This window comes from Sapajus apella, unplaced genomic scaffold (assembly GCF_009761245.1).
Source record: "Sapajus apella isolate SASKATOON/1434 unplaced genomic scaffold, GSC_monkey_1.0 scaffold6, whole genome shotgun sequence".
In the NCBI taxonomy this organism is placed as follows: Eukaryota; Metazoa; Chordata; class Mammalia; order Primates; family Cebidae; genus Sapajus; species Sapajus apella.
In genome coordinates this window covers 38,330,651-38,357,303 of record NW_022436946.1, presented here as the reverse complement: position 1 = coordinate 38,357,303, position 26,653 = coordinate 38,330,651, and the positions used below count along the sequence as shown (strand labels likewise).

The window sequence follows — 26,653 nt, the reverse complement described above, 5'->3', positions numbered from 1 at the left end:
TATTTTTTTTGAGATGGAGTTTCACTCTTGTTGCCCAAGCTGGAGTGCAATGGCACAATCTCAGCTCACTGTAACCTGTACCTCCCAGGTTCAAGTGATTCTCCTACCTCAGCCTCCTGAGTAGCTGGGATTACAGGTGCGTGCCACCACGCCCAGCTAATTTTTTGTATTTTAGTAGAAACAGGGTTTCACCATGTTAGCCAGGCTGGTCTCTAACTCCTGACCTCAGGCCTGCCTTGGCCTCCCAAAGTGTTGGGATTATAGGCGTGAGCCACCACACTAAAACCAGGGTGTTTTAATGTAGTATCTCTAATGCCCACCACAGTGCTTAACAAACTACAGGTACTGAAATACATATCTGTTGAATTAATACATAAAATCATTTTCAACAAGGTAAAAAATCTTTCATTATATCCTTGGGAAATTATTTAGAAAGATATGAATTAAATGGTTTCTAAGGTTTCTTTTCTTATAACATTTTAAAAAGTTACATAGTCCACTTATATTGATTTTCAAACTTTTCATTTTTACATTAAAATTATGTATTGGAAGTTTGAACAAGCCAAAATTAAAAATGTAAAACAAAAGAAAGGTAGACTTTCTTTGTTGCTTCTCCAGTTTTAAGGGGGATCTTTAATCACAGTAACAATATTCAGGAATATAATATCCTTAAGAGCATGGACATTTATTTTCTTAATACCATGAAAAACTTGGCAGTGGCCAGAAAGTTGGCATAGAAAGAGAATAAAATGACAAGATTTAATTACCCAACTATTGATTAGTTGGTACCAAACAGAAAGTTTAAAAAGTCAAATCACTTCAAACATCTCAAAAGTATATCACTCATTTCAAGTGTGCAAGAAAACAGATTTCCCACCTGTGAACCTCTTGTCAGTACATGTAAAAACTGAATGCCAAAAAGTCTAGCCATCTCACTGGTTTTCCCAATCAGGTCCAGCTGTTCTAACATTTGGAGATTCCCACGGACACGGCTAACGTAATGATCAACCATTTTCCATCTGTTAAAAAAGAATCCACATTATGAACATCAGGGAAAAACTTGGACACTTGAAAACAGTACTTTTTTCCTGCCAAAAATCTACATGCTAAAAGTGAGGTTACTTAAGGAAAGAGTAATAATATGAGCCTTTAGCAAAGTATGTTAAGGAATTAAACATTAGAAAATTTCAGGTATTTCAAGGGCATGAAAGCCAGTAAGAATATGCAAAATTTAAAATAGTACTTGTGCTTAGGTGGTAAGATTAAGGATCATTATTTCCCAATATTTTGCTTGATGTTGCCCTATTCTCATAGAAAATTAAAATTCCCTTTTAAGATGTCGCTGTTGATTATGCAATAATTATTTATCGTATCTATAGATTTTTAAAGAACATGAAGGATCTGGGTTATCATTGTAAATATAAGTCTAAAACAAAAGTACGCACTATCTTCTCATGACCAAAAACAAAGAATAATTTGGTGAAGATTTAGAAAAATCAGAAACATAATTTTTAATGAGATAATACATGGGTTAAACATATATCAAGTAAGTACTTTTTTGTGAAAATGTAAAAGTTGTTTTTCAGTTTAAACCTTAAAAAAAATTAACCTCTTTACCTTACCTTCCTAAGAAAACAATAAAACCCTCAGTAAATCCATAAAAAGAATTTTAATATTATAAAATGTAAAAATGATCCACAGGTATACTATAAAGAATAAAATTTATTCATTTAAAGATTAACGTTCACATACACCGCAATCTTTAATGATAACGCTTTTAGAACAATATAGTCACACAATTGTTCAATAAATGTGTTTAAAAACCTTTTCCTCAGACATGTGACTAATGCAAATATTAATAGAAAGCTAGAAAATGAATGTGAAGGAAGAAAAAAATACCCTATTATAAAAAAGACAATAACAGATACTGGTAAGAAAGTGGAGAAACTGGAAACTTCATATATTGCTGGTGGTAACATAAAATAGTGTAGTTGCTTGGGAAAATAATTTGGCAGTTCCTCAAATAGTTAAACATAGAGTTACCATATTATCCACCAAAAATTCTACTCCTAGGTACATATCCAAAAGGAATGAAAACAGATATTTACATAAAAAACTATATATGAGTGTTCATTACAGTATTAATCATAGTAGCAAAAACTGGAAACAACCAACATGTCTATCAACTGAAGAAGAAATAAAATGTAGTATATATCCATACAATACTATTCAACAATAAAATACTGAAACATGCTATAACATGGACAAATCTGGAAAGCACTATGCTAAAAGAAGCCAGTCACAAAGGATTACATATTGCATGATTCTGTTCATATGAAATGTCCAGAATTGTCAAATCTATGGGGACAGAAAGTAGATCAGTGGTTGTCTAAGGCAAGAGGTAGAGGGTGGGACTCCGGTGGAGGGGGTGATAGGAATGATGAATGGTTGAAGAGTGGTGGCTACGGGATACAAGATGTCCATTTAGGGTAATGAAAATATTCTAAAAATTACTGTGATGATGTTGTACAACTCTGAATATACTAAAAGCCAGTGAATCATTTGCTTTAAATGGATGAATTGTGTGATATATAAATTATATCTGAATAAAGCCATTAAAACATTAGGCAAACATAAAAAAACCTAAACTCTATAAATACTCAATTGTTTAACAAAAGAAACAAATTCTGTTTCATAATTTACATTTTTAACTTAACATGTTGACTCCCCATATTTATGTTTTGCAGCTATTGAGTATGCTATTGTATAATTATAACACATTTAATCAAAAGTTACTCAATATCTTTTATTACTGTAAGCAATGACGTGATGAACATTTTTAAAGCTAAGTTTTTGTACAGATGATTAAATAATTCCTTAAGATAAATTCCTAGATTTGGTCAGTTTAATACCTAATAATCCACTGCTTTCCAGAAAGGTTTTAATAGTTTATATTCATACTAGTGATGATAAAGTGCTTGTTTCCTTGTATATTTGTCAACACTCTTCAGATTATAGTTTTTAAAGTTATTGCTAGTTTGATAGACAAAAAAAGATCAAATTTTAATCTGATTTTTTTGTTTTAGATCATTAATGTAACCCCTCAACAATACAAAATTGCAAAGAGTAAATCTGAAATATTTACTGGATGGTGTAGAAAAAGGAGATACATTTACACTTTGCCCTATGAATATATGCAGAGAGTTGACCTGGAGAAACATTCCAAATAAGAAACCAAAAGAATGAGACACCAACATAATTTCTGAAAAGACCAGGCAGCACACAAGCAGTTTGCTAAGATTTGTAAAAGTAAAACATGAGAAAAATAAGTGTAAGTCTCAAACAAACAGATTTAACAGAAAACTTTAAAAAGGTTATGTATTACACAAAACTTGTGTAAGAATCTGTCTTAACAGCTACTCATGCTGATTGGGCACAAATATTTCCTAGAAATCTGTAGGTGGTGATTCAGAAGAGTTACCAATTGAAGTATGATGATGATAATTCATTTTAGAAAATGTGTTTTAAAACATACTGGTTTATTTTCATTGTTTACTCCAGCCTAAAGTCCTTTTTTTTTTTAAATGAGGCATTGATCTTGCCAATAGGTTTTTGTAATTCATGGTACAATTAAGAAACATAATCAGCAGATTAAGAATTAATTACTTTAGTAAGGTACATTAAGGTAGACATTTATGTACTGTATATAAGGTAAACATTTGAATATTTTTTTCCTTTGAGAATTGTTCAAGTCTTTTATCCATATTTTTCTTACTAATTTAAAACTATAACATGTTTATACATATATATATATATACATATATATATATATATATAAAACTGTTGTGATAAAAATGGTTTTCCTAGGCTGATGTTAGGTTTTTAATTTTGTTGATGTTATTTAATGAGGTACAAAAGTTTGCTTCTGGGCAAAAATGGTGAAAGTAGGTCTAAATACTTTGTATACAAAATTGATTAAACTGAATCTTAAAGGCTCCTGATTTAAACTGATTTGACTAAGATCAACTCCATTTTTTGAGACAATGTAGTCTATTAGAACTTAAATAAATGGGTATATTACTATATTTCAAAAGAAATATTTTTACTATATTATACATAACTTTTTTTTTTTAATTGGAAATGGTTTATTTCACATTTTGAAGAATACAGTCTAATAGATTTTCACATTTTGGTTGACAGCACAGACTTTGGAGTCAGAGAGTCCTAGGTTCAAATCATGGCTCTGTTGCAAGCTACTACGTGACACTAGGCAAATCATTTAACTCTCTAGCTCTCAGTTTCAGTATGTGTGAAACAGTCTTAATACTAGGCTGTTGTAAGGTATTAGGCAAAAACAAAAACTTAATAACCTTTGCTGCTATTACTATGATAATTATGGTAATTACTATTTCCCCATTTCATTCAGAATCTAATTCTCTATCCTGAAAAGAAAGATGTACCAATTAATTAACATTTATTGTGAGCCTTCTGTGTGCTAAAGACGCATACCATCTCATTTAATTCTTACTTCACTCCATGAGGTAAAATATATTAACATCTCTATATTACAGATAAGAAAACCGAGGATTACTGTGAGCCTAATCCATCCTAGGTTACAAACCTAGTACACCAGACCTGAGATTTTGGCCAAATAAATTATGACAGATTAAACAATAAAAACATGATCAAAAGGAAACAAGATTATACATTATGAGTAACTGTCTTATTAAATTTCTATTATCACAGCAAATCACTCATTTCCTCACTAGCAAAAATGGCAGACCCACTGCTTATTCACTTCACACTGAATGTATTCCTCTCCACTGACTGGTAACCAAGTAATATAAACAAATTAGATGCATCTTATCTTTCATAAAGAAAGGTTAATTTAACAAGGGACATTTTAGCTTGTACAATTTATCTAGCAGGTAACAACTGCTGTTTTCTGATCTAAATCTACTGACCTATAGGCATGAACATAAAAAAGGCTTTGAACGATTAATGTTTTAAACATTTATTTAAAAATAGAAATTCCATTTGACCCAGCAATCCCATTACTGGGTATATATCCAAAGGATTATAAATCATTCTATTATAAAGACACATGCACACATATGTTCACTGTGGCACTGTTTACAGCAAAGAACCAACCCAAATGCCCATTGATGATAGACTGCACAGGGAAAATGTGGCACATATACACCACGGACTACTATGCAGCCATAAAAAACTATGAGTTCATGTCCTTTGTAGGGACATGGATGAACCTGGAAACCACCATTCTCAGCAAACTGAAACAAGAACAGAAAATCAAACACTGCATATTCTCACTCACAGGGGGGTGCTGAACAATGAGAACACATGGACACAGGGAGGGGAGCATCACACACTGGGGTCTATTGGTGGGGACTAGGGGAGGGACAGTGGGGGATAGGTAGTTGGAGAGGGATAACACAGGGAGAAATGCCAGATATAGGTGATGAGGATGGAGGCAGCAAACCACATTACCATGTATGTACCTATGCAACAGTCCTGCATGTTCTACACATGTACCCCAGAACCTAAAGTGCAATTATATATATATATATTTTATATATATAATTATATTATATAATATAATTATATATAACATATATAATTATATAATTATACATAACATATAATTGATATATATGATATATATAATTAATATATCATATATATAATATATATAATATATATGTAGACTTAACTTAAAAACGTCATCCTTCTGAAATAAGGTCATCATCATTTCTACTTTCGGTTCCTATCTGGCAAAGAGAATGAGTAATTGTGGCCTTTACTTATGGTTAAAGGACAAGGTTGACTTTTGTAAGGCTTTTTAATTATTGTTAAAGAATTATGCCGTCCTCCTAAGGCTCTGTCAAACTTAAGGGTCATAAATACAAGTTTTGATATGGAAAGGAGGAAGGGAAACATAAAGCAGGTACTACTCAGGATAGGCCTGGGTAGTGCTGAAATGGGAACTTAAGAGTATCTTGAAGGCATGGATATTTTTCGAGATAGTTCATCTGGGGAGAAGGTGACAAAAAAGGAGACAGGAGAATTCCAAGTACAAAATTCACTTATTCTGAAGTTCTTCTGTGGATTGGCTCTACACTCAGCAAATAGAAAAGAAAATTTCTTATATTACCTTCTTCAGCTACAGAACTCTGCTCCCAGGACATACCTCCTGGCTCAGAAACTAGAATGATATTTCATAACTATTCCTTGGATGACAGATAAAATCACACTGATATTATGAGTTATCTAGATCAGTAATACTAGAGATTAGGAAAAATTTATAGGCTGACTTGGGAATCTAATCAAAGACATTATTTTATGAAAAAATGTGTTCTAAGCTCTAAACAATAAAACATTGGGAATATAACTCATTCATATATATCAGGGGCTTCCAGGAGACCAAAATCTGGGTTTATTAAAAAAAAATTAGGGTACCTTTGTGTTTTATAGGTTTAATACAAGAAATCCTTGACTAGCAAGTTCTTCTCATTCTAAGTTGACTTACAATATGTATGTATTTCCTTAAAACAGTGTAGAAAGAAAATGCAAATCAAAAGACGTCCTTGAAAAAGTAAGTATGACTTACTTTTTTGATAAGTATTCACTTAAATATAAGAAGAAAGCTGTCTGATATTTCCAAGACTACCCAAAGAAGAGTGCATGGTCTCTTCATATAACATAATTCATTTGACATAAATGATCTGTCTAGTCTGAGTTCCTTCTATACAATGTTAGTTCTAGTACTCTATTTCACTTGTCAAAAACAGTTATCATCCTAGGTAATACCTAGTTAAGGGGGGTAAAACATGCATTTAGAGATTCCAGGGCTTATAAACAAACCACTGAATATAGTTTCCAGTGTTAAGTATCAAGTTTTATTTATGGGTGTATAACTTCTCCTCAGCTTTGTTTTTTGTTTTTTGCTTTTTTTTTTTTTTGAGACGGGGTCTTGCTGTGTCACCCAGGCTGGAGTGCAGTGGCGCAATCTTAGCTCACTGCAACCTCTGCCTCCTGGGTTCAAGTGATTCTTGTACCTTAGCCTCCCAAGTAGCTGTGATTACAGGCATGCACCACCATGCCTGGCCAATTTTTGTATTTTTTAGTAGAGATGGGGTTTCGCCATGTTGGCCAGGCAGGTCTTGAACTCCTGACCTCAGGTGATCCACCTGCCTTGACCTCCCAATGTGGTAGGATTACAGGCATGGGCCATTGCAACTGGTCTGAACAATACACTTTAAATGCGCATTTTATTGCATATATATTACATCCCAATAATGAAGACTTTCTATTATCCTCTTCAGAGTTATAAAACAGTACCTGTATAGGTCCGTCTTGTTATCAAACCAATCTGACAAGACTCGAAAGGTAAAGAGGGGAAAACGCTGATGAAGCACATGAAAGCTCACATTTTCAAAGGTGTAGTTAGTTAGAGCCACCTAAAAAAAAAAAAGGAAAAACACGATTAAAATAATGCTATGTTTATGTAGCAAATTTGGTTCTAAAAGATACCAATATCACTTTAAAATTTTTATAGTAGATAATAAAGCTACTTGTAAAAATTGATTTGTGGTACAACTGAATCATAATTCAAAACTATGTTGAGCCAACTGGACAGAAATGTTCATAACAAATTGGAAAATTATTTACTTAGAAAAAACAGACCTGATGAGATTCGACTTGGCCATATAATACTTATTTTAAGAGATCCTAGTTCTTACCATTTTTTAATACTCTATGCTAATATATATATTGACAGAAAGAAGCATTGTCAAGAAAATTAATTTTTTGTTCTTTCCATACTTACATTTTGGTTCTTGATGACATGCTGATTAATGGAATTCCACAGATTTGAGGATGAGTTATCTAGTTAAAGGCAGGCATTCTGCTTACAAGAATTACATTAGTTACTAAACCCCACTACACAGGCATTATAGAGCCACTCAATTTCACTCCAAAAGATTAAAATGTCAGAAATGTCTGCCCCTCTTCAAAATATGTAAGTGAAAGCTGTGTTAATGGGTAAAGAATCCTGTTAAAGGGCCCAAATTAATAAATATGTACTTCCAGCTAGACGATTTCTCTGAAATATCTGCAAGACAAAAGCAGTCTAGACAATGGCAGGTATTTCAATGCAAAATGGAAATTAAGGAACTAGCAGTCTCCATTCTTAGGTCAGTTTGAGATTCTGAGAAATAGCTCAAACAGCACTTCACATTTTTATATTACATTATAATTTTAAATTACTTTCTTTTCCACTCCTGTGATCCAGGAGGTACAAAATAGGGATTGAATGTTAATCTTATCTCAGTGCAGTGACTCAAACTGGTCTTACTTTATCTACAATTTCTGTCAATCTTCAGAACAGAACTATAATGTACCACATTTCACAGTGTGTGTATGTACTTGTATGTGTATACATATAAACAGATGCCCCTCATGGGTTGTAAAAATGTAGAGAGAAACAGAATAAGGAAAAAGGCCATGGGATTAAATGAGGAAGGATTATGTAATCATTAACAGCATGAAAACCCATATGGAAAGCAGTAAATAACATAATAGTTCTACTAAAAGTCAAGTCAGGAATATGGAAATGTCTCAGCATGCAGATAAAGAGGATGAAAAGATGAAAATGAGAAAAGGGAAGATATGAGAAACAGAGAACAGAATGTTAACATATAATTAGGTTCCTAAAGGAAAGCCTAATATGGAGACAGGAGCAATAATCAAAGATACAATTAGCTGGACCTTAGATTTCTCCGCTGCAGTACTATATTCCAGAGGTGAATGGCACTATATCTACTTGAATTTTAAAGGAAAAAGACTACTGTTATTTTATATGCAGTAAGTGTAACAATTATGTGGGAAGAAAACAAAGATACTCCTTGACTCCTTAAACTCTTCTCTAACAATTTTGTCCTCCATCCTACCTAAGCTACCCGCTCCCATAATCATACCCGGATCTATTATTACCAAGGATCTATTATTACCAATAACTGTATTCCCTCCAAAATCACATGCATCCCATTCTCTGACCATCATCTCCTTTGCTTCCAGCTTACTCCCCTTGATGCTTTGATGTCTCTGCTCCTTATTTAGCTTAAATTTCATAGCCAATTATGGTAATCATTCCACTGCATGTACCCTTCATTCCCTTGTCCCTCTCCTGCTGCTGCTGCTGCTGCAGCTTCTTTTTTTTAAAGCAAATCCACAATCCTTTATGTATGGTCAAATGGAACTTGCATTTGTGAATTTGAACATAGCTGGTGGGTATCACTTTAATTTCCTAACACAAATCTCAAATGGGCTCTTAATGTGGTGCAGTGTTAACATTTTCTCTCAAATTCTCCTAATAACCATTTCAAACTCATCTCTCTTCAAACCCCAAAGCCTCTCCATAATTCTCAGTTTCAGCTAAGAACAGTAATTCCTATTTTACTGAGATGATGAATCACAAAGAAGTTCTCTTGTGATTCGTCTTCTCAGTAAAATAGGAACATCTCTACCTACCAACATTCATACCCATATATTCTGCCTTCCTGTCTGTCACAAAAGGAACCTGCTATACTCTTACTTTATCTAAACCCAGGCCCCTCAACCAGTGCACCAGAGATGGCATTCAGTAAATATTTGTTGAATTGAATCAAGTCTGTTTCCAACCCACTTGGCAAATTCTTGAAAAGCCTACATTAAGTTGACATCCAGAAGGCCTCTAAGTGTAAGTGTCTGGGGAGGAGCCATTTATTGTCATTTAAGCAGTCAACAAATATCTAATAAGCATTACTATTTAAGAGGTGTTTTGTTTGTCACTACAAATTAAAAGGCCAAAGGAAACTGCAGGAATTCTATGTTCAAAGTAAAAGTAGGAGAAAGAAATCTAGTACCTACATATTAAAAAACAAACAAAATTTATTATCATTACTTTAAGAGATGGGGTCCTGCCCTATCTCCCAGGCTAGAGTACGGTGGCTATTCACAGTCATAATGAAACAGTGCACTGCAGCCTCGAATTCCTGGCCTCAAAAAGTCCTCCTGCCTGAGCCTCCTGTGTAGCTGGAACTATATGTGTGTGTTACTGTACCCAGCTCCAGATTTTAAAAAATAGGTAAGTTATCCAGCTCATAACTTTCTTATAGTTGTTTCCCATATTTACATAAAGATCCTAGATGTTATACATTCATCCTAAATGAGAGAAGACATTTGACCCTCAATTTTCAGTGAGGACTAGAGAAGGCCCTGAACTTTGAAAAAATATTTATTCTGCAATTTGTGATTTTAAGCTACTAGTGAATTTGCTACTATTGCCTTTTGGATATACAGGGATAAAAAGACCTCTGAAACTAGGATTCAGTAATTTAATTTTCTGTTTATACACTTAATGTATGTGTTCATCTCAGCCAATATCAGACTACAGTTTAAAATATATAATGAGGTCAGGGCTGTCGCTCATACCTAAAATCCCAGCACTTTGGGAGGCTGAGGCAGGCAGATCACTTGAGGTCAAGAGTCCAGCCTGTCCAACAAGGTAAAACCCCATCTCTACTAAAAATACAAAAATTAGCCAGGTGTGGGGGCCTGTAATCCCAGCTACTTGGCAGGCTGAGGCAGAAGAATCACTTGAGCCCGGGAGGTGGAGGTTGCAGTAAGCCAAGACTGCACCACTGCACCCTACTCTGGGTGACAAAGCGAGAATCCATCTCAAAAATAAAATAAATAAATAAAAATATATAATGAAATATACACACCAAATACACCACAATCTCTGTATCTCCCATATCCTATCCCATATCACTAGAAGTTACTTTAAATCACTGGGGACTCTCATACTCTTCTATTATTTTAAGAACAACACAACAAGATAAAATTATTCTCAAGCAGATTCATGTTGTATATTGCATAGGGCATGCTTAGAAAGTCAAATGTTTTATATAAATCCAAAGAGCCAAGAAGATAATAACAAATAATAAGTATACAATAGAAAGTGTCTAATGAGAAAGTAGTTTCAAAGAGCAGAAGCAATTGAAGAATGTGCTTTCTTTTAAATATAAACATTTTAGCTGATATTATTCAAAGTCCAAAATCTAAGAATAACCAATTTACAGTAGGTATCTTTTTGTTTTGCTTTTTTTTGAGATAGGTTCTAGCTCTGTTGCCCAGACTGGAGTGTGGTGGTATAATCTCAGTTCACTGCAACCCCTGCCTCTCAGGTTCAAGTGATCCTTCCACCTCAGCCTTCCAAGTAGCTGGGACTACAGGCACACGCCACCATGCCTGGCTAACTTGTAGTTTTTGGTAGAGACAGGGGTTTTGCCGTGTTGCCCAGGCTAGTCTCAAACTCCTGGGCTCAAGTGACCTGTGATCCTTGGCCTCCCAAAGTGCTGGGATTACAGGTATGAGCCACTGTGCCCAGCCTAATTGTTTATCTTATTTTTAATAGAGATAGGGTCTCCCTATGTTTCCCAGGATGGTCTTGATGGAACACCTGGCCTCAAGCTATCTGCTCCTTTCTCAGTGTCCCAAAGAGCTGCGATCACAAGTGTAAGCCATCATGTGCGGTGTTTTTACATTTCAAATAAGAGAAATCAGGTAACTTCAAGGAGGCAAATATCATCCAGGAAAATCCTATGATCTTACTTTTTTTTGTGAAATAATTATTTTTCTAAGTAGATGCAAATTAATGGGATAGTTTGTTGAAATTACTCTACTAAAAATCCTTATCTGAGTCCCTAAAGCCATAATTATTAATTATTTCAAAGTACTGTCCCTTTATCTTATTAATCTGACCCAATATTTAAATATACTTCTTTTGAGAAGCTCCTTCCTATTTCTAGACTAAATTTTTTCTTACTATAATAAATCAACAAGGCCACGCTGAATTCAGCTGGCCTTAAGTGCAAAAATAATTTAAGTGAAAAAAATGGTGAAATTAGACAATATTCAACATGTACAACACAATATTTTATTTTATTTTGAAACAGGGAGTGTCTCGCTCTGTTGCCCAGGCTTGAGTGCGGTGGCATGATCATGGCTCACTACAACCTTGGCTGCCTAAGCTCAAGTGATCCTCCCACCTCAGCCTCCCAAGTAGCTGGGACCATGGGTGTGGTGCCACCACATCCAGCTGTTTTTTTAGTTATTATTTGTAGAGATGGGGTCTTGCCATGTTGTTCAGGCTGGTCTAGAACTCCTGGGCTCAAGGGATGCCCCTGCCTGGGCCTCCCAAAGTGCTGAGACTACAGGTGTGAGCACTGCACCTGGCCCCAATGTTTTATTATAGCTACAGACCTTTCTAGCTATTGCTACCTTAGACACAAAGAAGAAAAAAAATTAAAATTCACTTAAAACATCAAGGACTAATACCTCTGTAGCTTTGCATTTTAGAAAGTACTATTTGAACTCTAAGTATAACAAAAATAATTGACAAATGCATATGCTACACAGTAAATCTTACTGATAATCTATAATAATTAAATCATCATACTGACAGAATATCTTATTTCCAAACAAAATTTTAGATAAAGCACCTACCTCATTTCTCATGATTCTCCAAAGATTCAGTGTGATTCGGCCAACAATATTTATCTCACTCATTGTATATGATCCATACTCATCTCTTTCAGCTGCAAATCTGTTCTCAATTTTGTCATCTACAGAAATGAAAACAGATTGTATCAGGGCTCACAGAAAACAAACTTTCAAGAAAATTATGCCAAGGAAAATGAAAACAAACATTAAGAATATAGCTGGGTACGGTGGCTCACACCTGTAATCCCAGCACTTTGGGAGGCCGAGGCAGGCGGACCATGAGGTCAAGAGATCGAGACCATCCTGGCCAATAAGGTGAAACCCTGTCTCTACTAAAAAATACAAAAATTAGCTGGGTGTGGTGGCGCACACCTGTAGTCCCAGCTACTCGGGAGGCTGAGGCAGGAGAATTGCTTGAACCCAGGAGGTAGAGATTGCACTGAGCCGAGATTGTGCCACTGCATTCCAGCCTGGTGCCTGGTGACAGAGCAAGACCTTGTCTCAAAAAAAAAAAAAAAAAAAAAAAAAGAATATTAAATATGAAATAGAATTCACAACGTATGAAAAAATTTTCTCTAATAAATATACCTGAAATTTCTCCCTCACTCCTTCTTTCTATATTTAAATAAGAAACCCTTTTTTCTTTAAATTTGGTAATTTTTGGCACTACCTTTTTTTTTTTTTTTTAAAAGAGACAACTCACTGTGTTGTGCAGGTTGAGTGCAGTGGCTTCCACGGGTGCAATCATAGCACACTGCAACCTCAAACTCCTGGCCACAAGCAATCCTCCTGCCTCACCTGCTCAAATAGCTGGGACTACAGGTGCATCTCGCCTGGCCTGATGCTCTTTATAAACACCTAATGCTCACATTTCTTTGGTTTTAGCATGAGAAAGGTCCACAGTTAATCCGGTCATTTCTTGGAAAAAAACTGGTGCAATTTTTAAACTAAACGATTCTCTGAAAATTTGTTGACATCATGTTTATATTCAGGATGAAATTCTCTTGAATGCATATGGAGAACTAGATGAAGAGTTACTCATAGCAAATAGAGTTGAGTCTAGTCTCTTAGGAGATGACTTTTACCTAGAATATAAATTAAAATGTGTCTCTCCTATATAACACTAAGTGTATGTGAATGTTGATGATTAGAGATTCCAGAATAATGTAAACCCAGCACTTTGGGAGGCCGAGGCGGGTGGATCACCAGGTCAAGAGATCGAGACCATCCTGGTCAACATGGTGAAACCCTGTCTCTACTAAAAATACAAAAAATTAGTTGGGCATGGTGGTGCGTGCCTGTAATCCCAGCTACTCAGGAGGCTGAGGCAGGAGAATTGCCTGAACCCAGGAGGCGGAGGTTGCGGTGAGCCGAGATCGCGCCATTGCACTCCAGCCTGGGTAACATGAGCGAAACTCCGTCTCTCAAAAAAAAAAAAAAAAAAAAGAGATTCCAGAATAATAAAAATATTTACTATATTAAATGTTTATTATATTCTAAGAATTTTACCATTATTTCTTTTAATACAAACATTATTTCCTTTAACACAACCACTTACGAAGTTAGTATAATTTTCTTTTTGTATGACAGAAAATTCTACTCAGCAATGTTATATCTTGTCCAAGATCTTACAGTAAGAGAACTATTATTCTAAAGTAGGATTATCTGAATCCAAAGACCATGTACAACCTGTACAACCACCCACCCGATTCTCTTAATTTTAAAGAGATAACATTTAAAAGTTTTTTTTTCATTTAGCAAACAATATAACATATACTCTGGTACTGTTTTAAGTTCTTCACAATCACTCTAAGAAATAAGTTCCATTATCCCTATTTTATGGATGAATAAACTGAGGCAAGGATATTTAAAACCTGTCCCAAAAAAGATGTTGAAAAAAAAAAGATATACCACTATTCCTATCATGCAAAGGACACACAAGCTACACAAAAATTCATGCAATGAGAAGCTAAACTTAAAGCATCTCTGCCCTTTGCTTCCTTTTTTTTTTTTTTTTTTTTTTTAAGACAGTCTTGTTCTATTGCCCAAGCTGAGGTGCAGTGGTGCAATCACCAGTCTTGAACTCTTGGACTCAAGTGATCATCTCACCTCAGTATCCCAAGTATCTAGGACTATGGGCACAAGCTATCACACCTGGCTAATTTTTTTTTTTTTTTTTTTGGTAGAAATGGGGCCTCACTTTGTTGCCTAGTTTTGAACTCCAGGCCTCAAGCAATCCTAAAGTGTTGGGATTACAGGCATGAGCCACTGCATATGACCTTTTTACTCCAATTTTTTGTAAAGCTAAAAATATTTACTGTTATGGAATCTTCCAGTTTCAACTTTTTCCAAAGTATACACTACTTTGTTTTAGTCAGACTTGTGGGAACCCTTTGAAACAAATTTATTAAAAATCCTATGTTTATAAAGAAAACATAATTTAAAAAAGTACATTATAAACTATCAATAATTTTGTTGTGAATATTATTACTCCCTTTTTATTTTTATTTTTTTTAGAGATGGGGTTTTACCCTGTTGGCCAGACTGGTCTCAAATTCCTGACCTCAGATGATCCGCTCGCCTCGGCCTCCCAATGTGCTGGGATTATAGGCGTAAGCCACTGTACCCGGCCTATTACTCCCTTTTTCAATCAGAATGAAACTTTGGGGAATGGGCTTCAAAACTTCTGCAATATTTTTAGCCTGATATTCAAATAAAAATCAACAATTAATTAATTATTAGTGTTCCTCAATCCATCCATCCTTCTTCACCAACAAAATGGATTAAAAAAAAAAAAAATAGAACCAGACCAACAATAAAATTATGGTACAAGTCAAAGTAATGCTATGTGGCTTCATAATAATTATGAAGACTATTTCATAATACAGAAAAATATGTGTGGCAAGACATTAGATGAAGGAAGTGTAATAGAAATGGAATATATGGTATAATTATTTTAAAACCTCTACATATGTATTATGAAAAGTGACTGAAAGGAAAACCCAACAACTATACTAACAGTATATATAGCAGTGAGACTAGAACATTTTAAAATTTTTTCTACAATGGAGTTATGCTATATCTAAAACTTATGCAATACTAAAAAATTGAGCTAGAACATTAGTACTCTTTAACATTTTGTCTTTATTTCCTTTACAATTTGCTCTGTAGTTGAATGACAAAACATTCACAATGATATATACCTGGCACCCGAGAGATCATCTGACATAAGTCAACACTTAAAGCAGCAGCCCTTTGTAAGAGGTAACCCCAGGAATGCATCTGAATCTCATACCCTAGTAGAATATCAGGATCATACCTAAAAAAGGAATGAAAAAGTTTAATAGGTACCATACATTTGAACCTTTAACCAGAATAATTGTTTCTTCATCACAGAAAGTATGAAAATAAAAAGCTATATTCTCTAATGGTTCCCAGATGGAGAAGGGATGATACAGTGGTACCTATAGAGTTTTTATACAGAAGGGATGGATGGTTAGGAGTATTTGATTTGAAGCAACTTATTTATTTATTTTTTTGAGATGGAGTCTCACTCTGTCGTCCAGGCTGGATTGTAGTGGCAAGATCTTAGCTCACTGCAACCTCTGCTTCCTGGCTTCAAACTATTCTCCTGTTTCAGCCTCCTGAGTAGCTGGGAATACAGGTGCCCACAACCACACCTGGCTAATTTTTTGTATTCTTAGTAGAGACAAGGTTTCACCATGTTGGTCAGGTTGGTCTCAAACTTCTGACCTCCAGTGATCTGCCCACCTTAGCCTCCCAAAGCACTGGGATTATAGGTGATTTGAAGCTACTTTTGTAAAGTAGGCATCGTTTTTACTTAGACTGCGTATTTGTTCGATACAAGTGGGAAAAGAGGTTGATGGAAATTGGGGTGGGAAGCAGGCCATTACCATTGAAGTGTATGAGTAAGGGTACAAGTGAGAATATAATGTGGATAAAGTAAGGTGAAATGTGAGGATGTGTGTGAGTATGCTATTTTGAAAAAGATACCCAGGTCATTCTGTTGCCACTTCTCTACCCTTCTAATCTACACTGCCCTTAAACAGTTTTAATGGCGAGAAAGAAAATAAAAATGCCTTCCTTTTCTCACTTAATTTTAGTAATGACTTGGTTCTCACACAAAGTGAGGCATAAGTAATGACAAGTTTGTCCTTTAAATTTAAAAGGACGGTGATTCAATTTAATGGAAGATGAAATATGAAGAGATTAAGGTGGGGAAGGTAAACATCAGAACCTAAAAGAAAAATGTCCTCCTCATTGTCAGAGCTGCACTAGCAAAACTGAACCTGCATCCAATGCAGAAGGAGCCTCTTTATGGCTTCTCTTAGAACCTCCATGTTGTGACCACCATAGAGAAATATTTAGCTATAAATAAATACGAAAAATTATTTTGAGCAGAAAATTATGTGGGGGAGAAAGGAACTAATTAAAGTCATAAGTTTTAACAGCAAAAACTACAGTAAGTAGCTCTATCAATTAGTAGCATTATCGTGTTCTTCATAAAAGCCAAAAGGCCAAGTGAAATATCACAAAAATTTAAATTGTTGTTTTATGTAACTACTCATAAAACACTAAAATGATGTGCAGCCTGTCCAATTTATAGCATTTAATACCCTAAGAATCAGCCAATGTCTACAGTATTAGACTACAATTATTTACTGATATAAGCTATCTATGGCTACTCTACAAGACTGGCATAACAATGGATCATCACCAGATCACTAGATCTGCTTTTAGAACCAATGTTAATATTTTATCATAATTCCATAGTTACCTTCTAAAAGTGGGTATTGAATGGCTTTCATTTTTACTTAGTCAATACAAATTGGAATGTCACAAGAAATGTTTTCTGATTTTTAATTCTGGAATATTTAAGTGGCTGATGTCAAAAGAACTAGGTTCGAACTGCTGCCACAGTGTACTTTTACAGTTTCCTATTCCCTAAAGGCCCTACTAAAGTACATTTTGTAGTATAAATTTTAATAGCTGGTGATCTGTTCATGATCTATAGTTATACCAGAGACTTGTTGAGCAGCCCTCAAACTTGTTAGGAGAACAAGGTAATAAACATATTAGTTATATGCTTTTCTCTATACAAACAGGGTTGACATTTCTGAGAAAATGGCTTAATTTAATGAACAGCTATTGATGCAAGGCAATAAGCAACAACGGCATGAATATCCAGAAAGGAAGTCCAGACAGATCCCAGGGCACTCAAGGAAAGAGAGATATCCCAATACTCTTTCAGTTTAGTCTTCCAACATAATACCCAAACCCTTAACCAAAACCTTTGTTGATTCAGACTTCATCTCTTTCATTAAACTCTTCTTAGTCGAAAGATGGACTATCTACTCGTCCAGTATATCTCCCTTTAAAACTAACTGTAATGAATGGCTACATTTGAGAATTGTAGCAGAAGTATCAGGTGGTTCTAAGGATTATCAGGGGTTGCAGATTTGAAGAATCCTCATACACACACAACAGAACCCACACACTTGACTGCTAACTACTAAGAGTGGCTCAGAACAGGCATTACAATGTGGCCACAGTTGACTCTGATCTTAAGAGAAGAATGTGAAAGACTCCTGGAGTTCCTATCACATAGTTACCCATCAGATATCACATAGTTATATATCACATAGTTAAAACAATTACAACATGAAGAAGATGCTAGATGATTACACAGCCCTTCTGTTTTAAATGTTATAAAGACAGTTCTTCTAATTTCTTCATCTGAATCTCATTTATGCAACATCTTGTTATTGTAAGAATTATTATTCCGGTCAGCTATTTGTTCTGTTGTGGTATCTAATGGAGTTGGTTAAGTATACTACTTTAAAATATATATATATATGTATTGAAAATAACTTTGTCTCAATTAAAAAGCTGTCTATTTTTATTAACTGCTATAGTTCAGGAAGGACTGCTGAAAAAAGTTACCCTGCACTTCTCTTCTTAGATTTATTTCACAGATTTTGTCCCTTTACAAGAAATGTAAAGTTGTTTTAGGCACATTTTTCAGATGTATTACATGTATTTATTCTTTGACCTGGAGGCTGTTTAGTCTTAAGAGACTCTTTAAAGCTAAAAACATCTGTTCTCAAGTTCAAAAGCCAAAGGATCCCATTTCTCTTCTCTAAAAACATTTGGAGACAATAACAAGGTCTTCATGACTTTTCTTCAATTTCTAGTGGGTTTTATTCATTCCATCGGGTTTCTAAAAGTTACAGAAAGAACAAGGTTGGGCAGATGGGATTAGTGGTGAAAACAACCCAAAACTGTGGATAAAACAGAAGCAGAAGAAATAGGAAAATGGTTTCATTTGCTTATGTAGAAAAAACTGCTTCGCAGTATTTTAAGTAACTCACTACCATCTATACACATGGGAGATAAGGGTACTCTATTAGAGGCAAAGGGCAGGGAGATGAAGGAATTCTGAGGTTAAATGGATACGATGTAATGTAAATGTAACAGTATGTAAGGAAAAGGAAAAGGGAAGAATCATAGTTTATATTTAAGTTAGGGAGACTGGGCAAAGTAAAGTTAATAGTCAAAGGAAATACAGAAAAAGAAAAATGATTTTAACAAGATTATAGATTTGGTTTTATTTAATATAACTTTACATTACTTTTTGTGTTTGCCACTTGAGGAAGTAAATATTAAACATGGAAAAATAAAGATACATTTTATTCTAGCACTGCCCTAGTACCTAGCACTGCCCCTTATACACAGTTAACATTTAGGTACTTGGTATGTATCAGACATGAGTTTAAGAGTTTTATGTGTATTATCTACCCATTTTACAGATTAGGAAAACAAAGCTGAGAGAGTTTAGCGATTTATTCAAGACAAAAACACAGGGCTGGCTGACTCTAAAGGCTGTACTGAGTAGGTACATAACAAATAGAGTGAAAGAATGAAATAATCTTTTTGCAGGGTTGCTTGGATTAATATATAAAAAACACTATGGAATTGAAAAGTTGACATTTAAGCATTTTTCTTTTTATGACAGTTTTGTTTACCCCATTTTCCTTAATTACTAGTATAATCCATTTTATAGACATTTAAGGAAGTTATATTTGTAAATGACTGACAAAATTCTCAATGTTGGCAGGTAATCCTATTGTTGAGAATATACCTAACAAGGAAAAGGCAAGCATACCAAGCCCAGGGACATTACTGGACATGTGTTGGTACACAAAATAGTATTGACTGAAACGCTTACATATTTCTTTTTCTGAGTTGCTTGCAGAAATAAAAGAAGTGTGGATACTGAAAGGATGTGACACGTTGATGACAACTTCTGTGAGAAGATAAAAGGTAGGACTGACAATGACAAGGCTCAAATGAATGGGAATCTATCTAGTCACCAGTGCTATAAATAGTAAAAATACTTCCCTCTTTTTTCCTTCATAGAGTCATGAGTAGTAGCATACTATGTTTGATGCTCTGTCATTTAATTTTGTTTTGTAGAAAACAAATGTTTTGGTTTTCTAATTTTCAGAATGGTTTATGTTAACCTATCTGTGATTCAATCTGATGACAAGTTTGTAGAATATAATCTTAATTTTTAATGTAGAATACTGATTAAGTTTTTATAGGATAAAGTTCAACTATATAAGCAAAACAAAAAGGGGTGAGTATAACAACATGCTCATGGACAGCTTTTATCTGTACATCAGGATCCAAAGAGTGTGTTTTCTAGCCTGCTTTAGGCATCGAAAAACCTAAACCTAGCAATGGGCAGAATCTTTAGTGAAGCATCTAATAAGAGAGTCCATGGCTTCTAAGAGTTACACTCTTGAGAAAATGCAAATGATCCACTTAATGATTTTATTTTTAAATTAGAATATTGTCAAAATTTATTTTTCATAAACTTGGACAAGATTCATCAATCTGAGAACCAACTAACTACCAAATGGTCAAAAAACATTTTTTAAGGAGCTCTGTGCACAAGAATATGTAATAGATAGTCCTACATTTATGAACAGATAAATTGATACACAGATTACACCCCAAAGCTTTTTGAAAATATTGGCTTGTTTAGAACTCAGAAAGCTTTAAAAAAGAAAAACAAGCTGAAAAATGTACTAAAATGGTGGCTGACTCCCAAGGTAGAAACCTATTTAATGAATAATACAATGGAACTTTACACAGTTCCCCATTATTTCAGCTCCATAAAAAAAAACATCCTCAAGTACAGCTAGGAAGTTAGAGGCTAAACAAATATTTATCTTTCACTGGCCTCTCAATCTTGACACTACTTTTCCTATCCCTTGTCTGATGAAAATAGTGATGGCAATAGCAGGTGAGTGTAAAATCTTTCTAAGAGTTACTCTGCTTTCAAGGGCCATAGGAAGGGATTCGTTTTCTTCCTACCTTCACTTTTATCTTCACTATTACCTGTATTAGCATGAAATGACTCTCTGAATAAAAATTGGAAAAATCAGATAATACAAAACAGTACCTCTTTATTATATTTGCAATTTCATGAAAAAGTGCCTTCTCATCAGCAGCATAGGTGACTTCAAGTCCTGTAATTCCAGATCTAATAAGTAATGGAGTCTGATATCTGATATCTAAAAAATAAACAAAATGTCTATTACATATAACATTATATTATGTAATAATATGCCTTCATAATATAAAAGTAACATTATCTCTTACTTTTAAGTAAAACTGTACTACCGAAATATTCCAAATTAAGAAAATATCCCCCCAAGTAAAAACGTAATTAACCCAATTTCTTAAAACTCTCAAAAGGTGTCCTAGTTTAATACACAACTGAAAATTCAAATTTTGTATTTTCAGCTACTCTCCTGAAATGGCTGCATTCACAAAATTCCCTAGAAAATAACATATGACTTGTGAATAAATTGTATTACTTTGTTTCTGTCTTTACTCTTCCTAACAGGAGATTTTGCTTAGCACAGAACATTTTAATCTCTGGTATGATGAAAATGTTTAACCACCACCTCTACAGGAAAAAAAAAGAAAGCCTTAATTTGTAGTACTGGCCTGTGTCATGATGTAAGGACCCTCCCCAACCCATGACTGATTTCAAACTACCAAAGTGACATCAACTAGGTTGAAAATTTCAGAAAATTCAAGAACTGGCTTATGAGCTGGTATGTGCCAGATCAAGCAAATCACTGAATAAACTGTAAATTCTTAATATGGTTGTATTCTGTGCTAAGACTTCCTCCTAAGTGAACTGTAATCACTTGTAATGGTGACCACTGAAAGCTGCAGAGGGACAGTTGGTATTTTATAAAATGCCTTACATGGCATTCTATATGAAGAACCTCTGAACCAAAAGTATATGTAAATGTAAATATATATATTTATATGTATCTTTCTCAAGAGAGATATGTATCTTTCTAAAGAAAGATAAAGAGATATAAGCAAAGTAAGAATATATCTTAAAAGTATCTTATGAACCATTAACTTATAGTAGTAACTTAACTTCCTAAATCAAAGATAAACTCTCTATCAGCAGGAAAATACCTGCATATGCATGCATAAGGAAGACTGTGCACCCAATTTAGGGACACAGAATGATGTGGACTCTATAATAGTAATAAATATTTTATAAAATAATACTTAGAACAAATTATATGGGCTAACTATAACTTTTATTGAGATCTTTATATTGCATTGCTTCTAACCTTTTTTTTTTTTTTTTTTTTTTTTTAAATAAATGGGGTCTTGCTATGTTACTCAGGCTGAAGTACAGTGGCTATTCACAGGCACAATCATAGTGCACTACAGCACCAAACTCCTGGGCACAAGCAGTCCTGCTGCCCAGCCTCCCAAGTAGCTGGTGTAGGTATGCACCACTGTGCATGTGCACTGTGCATGCTTCTGACAATAATTCAAGTAAGAATAATAAATACAGGACAAAGTTATACACAATCTCCTACCCCCACCTTAGCAAACAGTTTAGAAAAGAGTCCTTATGCTTGCTTAGATTAGATCTCCAGCACAGGAATTCCCCATTAAAAGGTTCACCCTAGAGTGGGCAGGTATATCATTAATAAAAATGAACAATACCTTGACTGAAAACTGTCTTGTCTTTATCAATCACTATTACACCCGTGAGTTCTGTTTTTTCTGTATCTGGCAGTGGAGTGTCAGATGAGATGCAGTAGAACAGAGCACAGATTGGGTCAAACTCAGGATCTGGTTCTAAGTCTCGTCTAGTGCGAGCATGCAGCTCCACACTGATTAGGGTAAGATTTTGTACCTATAAAAGCAAATAAGTATTAAGTTTTTATAACATTTTTTAAAGACATGCTCAAAGAAGTATGTTTTACTAGACTCCAGGGAAATATGTATGTAAAATTACAGAAAAAATGGACATAAAGGACAAAGTCACAGCTCAGCACTCCGTAAAGATTTTTACTCCCAAGATTAGATTAAATCAATTCATGATTTTATTTCAGAAAATCTGCTTGTGCTATAACTTCTCGATGATAATATTTAAACTGTTTTTTCTCAAATATATGCAGGATATCTCAATTCCTGTTTGAGAAAGAGAATGACTAGTCCAAGTGGTTATATATTGAAACCAAAGTCTGTCACAGTTTACTCTTTATGTAGTTAGCTAAACTATATTTACCTGTAGTTTAAAGTAAAAGGAGAGATGTTTTTTAATTTAAATTTCCTACCTATTAATTCACTACTACTTGAGGGCTACTTAGACTTTTGCATACAATAGGCAGATTTTTAATTATAGTTTTTTCTGGAAAAAAAAAAGTGCACTGTTATGGTATCAGCTACACAACAGCCAGATTTTTACCCATGTACATTTTCTCTTTGACGTATAATGCAAACATTGTTAATATTTGCTTTTCATGCTTTTCTATGCCAATAGAAACTATTAACTGTAATTCTTAGTTTTCTTTCTAAAATCAAGACAGTAAATAAGAAAAACAAAATATAGGTTGAATTCATGATTACAGCTAGAATTATACATCATTATTTTATCATGTACATGTACCTGGCAATAGAAAACAGATTATTGTTACAATATTGGTAATTATTCAGATCATATGAATTTAACAAAGGATTTGTGTTTTGTATTTATCTTGCATGCAAACTGTTGAGGAAATGTAAATGCCGGTGTCTCACTAGTTGACAGGAGTAGAATTTGGTAAATTTCTATCAAAATTAAAATCCATTTGATGTGGCAATCCTACTCCTAAAAATTTATCCTAGAGACAGATATACTCATACATGTAGCCAAAATATACGCACAAGGATGTTTACTCGAGAATATAAACAGCAAAGATTAGAAAAAACCTAAATGTTTATCTGTTGGGGACTAGTTACATAAATTATGTTGTATGCATAACGGCTACATACAATGGAATACTCTGTAACCTTTAAAATTTTCAAGGAAATGAGGCAGATCTCTGTGTTCTAATATAAAAAGATCACTATAACACACTGATAAATAGAACCAGTAAATATAGTAAACTTCTACATATGAAAAAATGAAAGCACAAGCATAGAAAATTTCTGCAAAGCAACAAAAAATGTAGACATGCTTATTGCTTTGGGGGACAGAAATTGCTAGCCTAATGTAAAAAGGAAGCTTACTTTTCATTGCAAATTTTTTTTTTGGTCCCGATTATTTTTGGTATATATACTAGCACATGTGCTCATTAGTAAATTTGTTAAATAATCTTTTTTTTTTTTTTAGATAAGACAAAGGGTCTCTCTCTGTTGTCCAGGCTAGAATGATGTGGTATGATCGTAGCTCACTGCATCCCTGAACTCCTGGGCTCAAGTGATCCATTCACTTTAGCTTCCCCACTAGTTGGGGCAATAGGTACATATCACCACGCCCAGCTTATTTTTAAAACTTTCTGTAAAGATGAGGCCTCACTATGTTGCTCAGGCTGGTCTTGAAAAACTGGCCTCAAGCAATCCTCCTGCCTTGACCCCACAAAGTGCTGGGATTACAGGTGTGAGGCACCATGCCTGGCCACTAAATACTTTTTGAAATATAAAGAACATCAATTATATAAGGCATAATAATAAAACACAAATCTACCACTTTCCTCAGAAACATATACTGCTTTTTCTACTTTAAAATATTAGTATTTAAAAAAAATCAATCCATATAAATTGAGAGCTAAGGGAAAAAACTTACTTTTAAATGCATACTCTTCAGAACTTAATTTTAACAAGAAGCATGCATTAATTTAGTAAATAAAAAATTTTTAAATGGAAAACTCCTCCCACAAACCCAAATAAAACAAAACAACCAGTTTCATTAGAAAGGGATGAACATATGAAGCCAGGCGCGGTAGCTGACGCCTATAATCCCAGCACTTTGGGAGGCTGAGGCAGGCAGATCACCTGAGGTCAGGAGTTCCCAGACCAGCTTGGTCAATGTGGTGAAACCCTGTCTCTACTAAAAATACAAAAATTAGCAAGTGGCTCATGCCTGTAATCCTAGCTACTTGGGAGACTGAGGCAGGAGAATGGCTTGAACCCGGGAGGCTGAGGTTGCAGTGAGCTGAGATGGTGCCGTTGCACTCCAACCTGGGTGACAGAGTGAGGCTATGTCTCAAAAAAAAAAAAAGAAGAAGAAAAAAGAAAAGAAAGGGATGAACATATGAAAAGACTATGAAAACTCTGAAAATAATGTTAGGTTAAAAGAGTCTTGGAGGTTGATTTTTGTTTACTTAGATCAAATTTTCACACTCAAATTTTGCATTTCTATTCCTTGATAGAAAATGGATTACTGTGCTTGGTGGGGGTATTTTTAAAAAGCAAACATAAAGACATGGCTTGGGAGATTTAGTGAGTATAACTAGGCAAGAGGGAAGTGAGAAAGTGGGACAGAGATTACAACCCTTGTCTTCTGCACTGAGTACTGATGTGCAGAAGAAAGATTATTCTAGGGTAACGGAAACAGAGGGAAAAAAATGCTACGGGCACAATTTCCAAGAAAAAGGAAGAGAACAGTGTTGAGAGTTTTTCTTTGGTTTATTCCCCGTTTCAACCACGGGGCAGCAGTTTGGAATGTTCCTTGAGATGAAGAAAGACTGTTACCAGGAGGAAAAAGCTGTCAGAGCAACCAGTGAGACCTCCTGAGTGATTTTAACTTCCAGAGGGACCATGATTCTGAAACAGGGTTACCTAGAAAAATGTAGAAAACTATACTTTTCAAATAAGAGAATAACCAAATATAACAAGTCTTTTTTACTATAGTCTATCAAATTTGCTTGAATACATATTTTTTTAAAAGTTTTTAAAAAATGTCTAATTTCAAGTGTGCATTTGATGGTATGGATGACTGAATTTTTCACTTAATTTATCTAGGCTTCAGGGGCTAGTATAGACATAGGTATAAAACAGAAACTATATGAATGCTGTTGAATGAGAAAAATGTGCAAATGAATAAATGAGGAAGAGACTATGTTCTGATCTAATTCTAAGAAAACCCATAATTCTCAGTTCAAATTTAAAGAAAAAAGAGGACAATATTAAAATTTTTCTCTCGGTTTATGTTAATCTGATCCCTGAAACAGTATACAATAGAATTGACTTGAGAAAAAAAAACACACTAAAAATTGAATTATAACTTAAAGGCGGTTACTAATCCCCTGCTTTAACGCAAAGATACAAAACGACTGTATAAAACTAGCATTGTCCAATAGAAATATAATGAAAGCCACATGTAACTTAAAGTTTTCTAGTAGTCACATTAAAAAAATAAAAATAGGTTAATTTAAAAACATTTTAATCTGATCCAATATATTTAAAATATCCTTTCAACATGCAACCAACATAAAAATTAGTAATGAAATATTTTAAATTATTCTTTCCATGAAGTCTTTGAAATCAGCATGTATTTTACACTTACAACATATCTCAATATGCAGGCTAAATTTTCTACAGATATACTTGATCTATATTTGGATTTCATAAAAATTACAGTAGTATTATATACCTAAGTTGTTCCAAATATACTTTGAGACAACTATGTTTTAAAATCTAAATTAAAATTAAATAAAGTTTAACATTCAGTTCTTCAGTTGTATAAACC

At 34.3% G+C, this 26,653-nt stretch overlaps 1 protein-coding gene across 8 annotated transcripts in view; it reads right to left on the bottom strand.

Moving 5' to 3' along the window:
• REV3L (REV3 like, DNA directed polymerase zeta catalytic subunit) overlaps positions 1 to 26,653 on the bottom strand; it is a 174,187-nt gene that overhangs the window by 32,659 nt on the left and 114,875 nt on the right. For all 8 annotated transcript variants that reach the window (XM_032275012.1, XM_032275009.1, XM_032275011.1 and 5 more), the window contains 6 exons: positions 22,642 to 22,834; positions 21,056 to 21,167; positions 15,768 to 15,883; positions 12,568 to 12,686; positions 7,360 to 7,478; positions 878 to 1,019 (listed from right to left, as the gene is read on the bottom strand). In XM_032275012.1, coding sequence (XP_032130903.1) covers positions 878 to 1,019; positions 7,360 to 7,478; positions 12,568 to 12,686; positions 15,768 to 15,883; positions 21,056 to 21,167; positions 22,642 to 22,834 — 801 coding nt within the window. The remainder of the gene's footprint in view (positions 1 to 877; positions 1,020 to 7,359; positions 7,479 to 12,567; positions 12,687 to 15,767; positions 15,884 to 21,055; positions 21,168 to 22,641; positions 22,835 to 26,653) is intronic.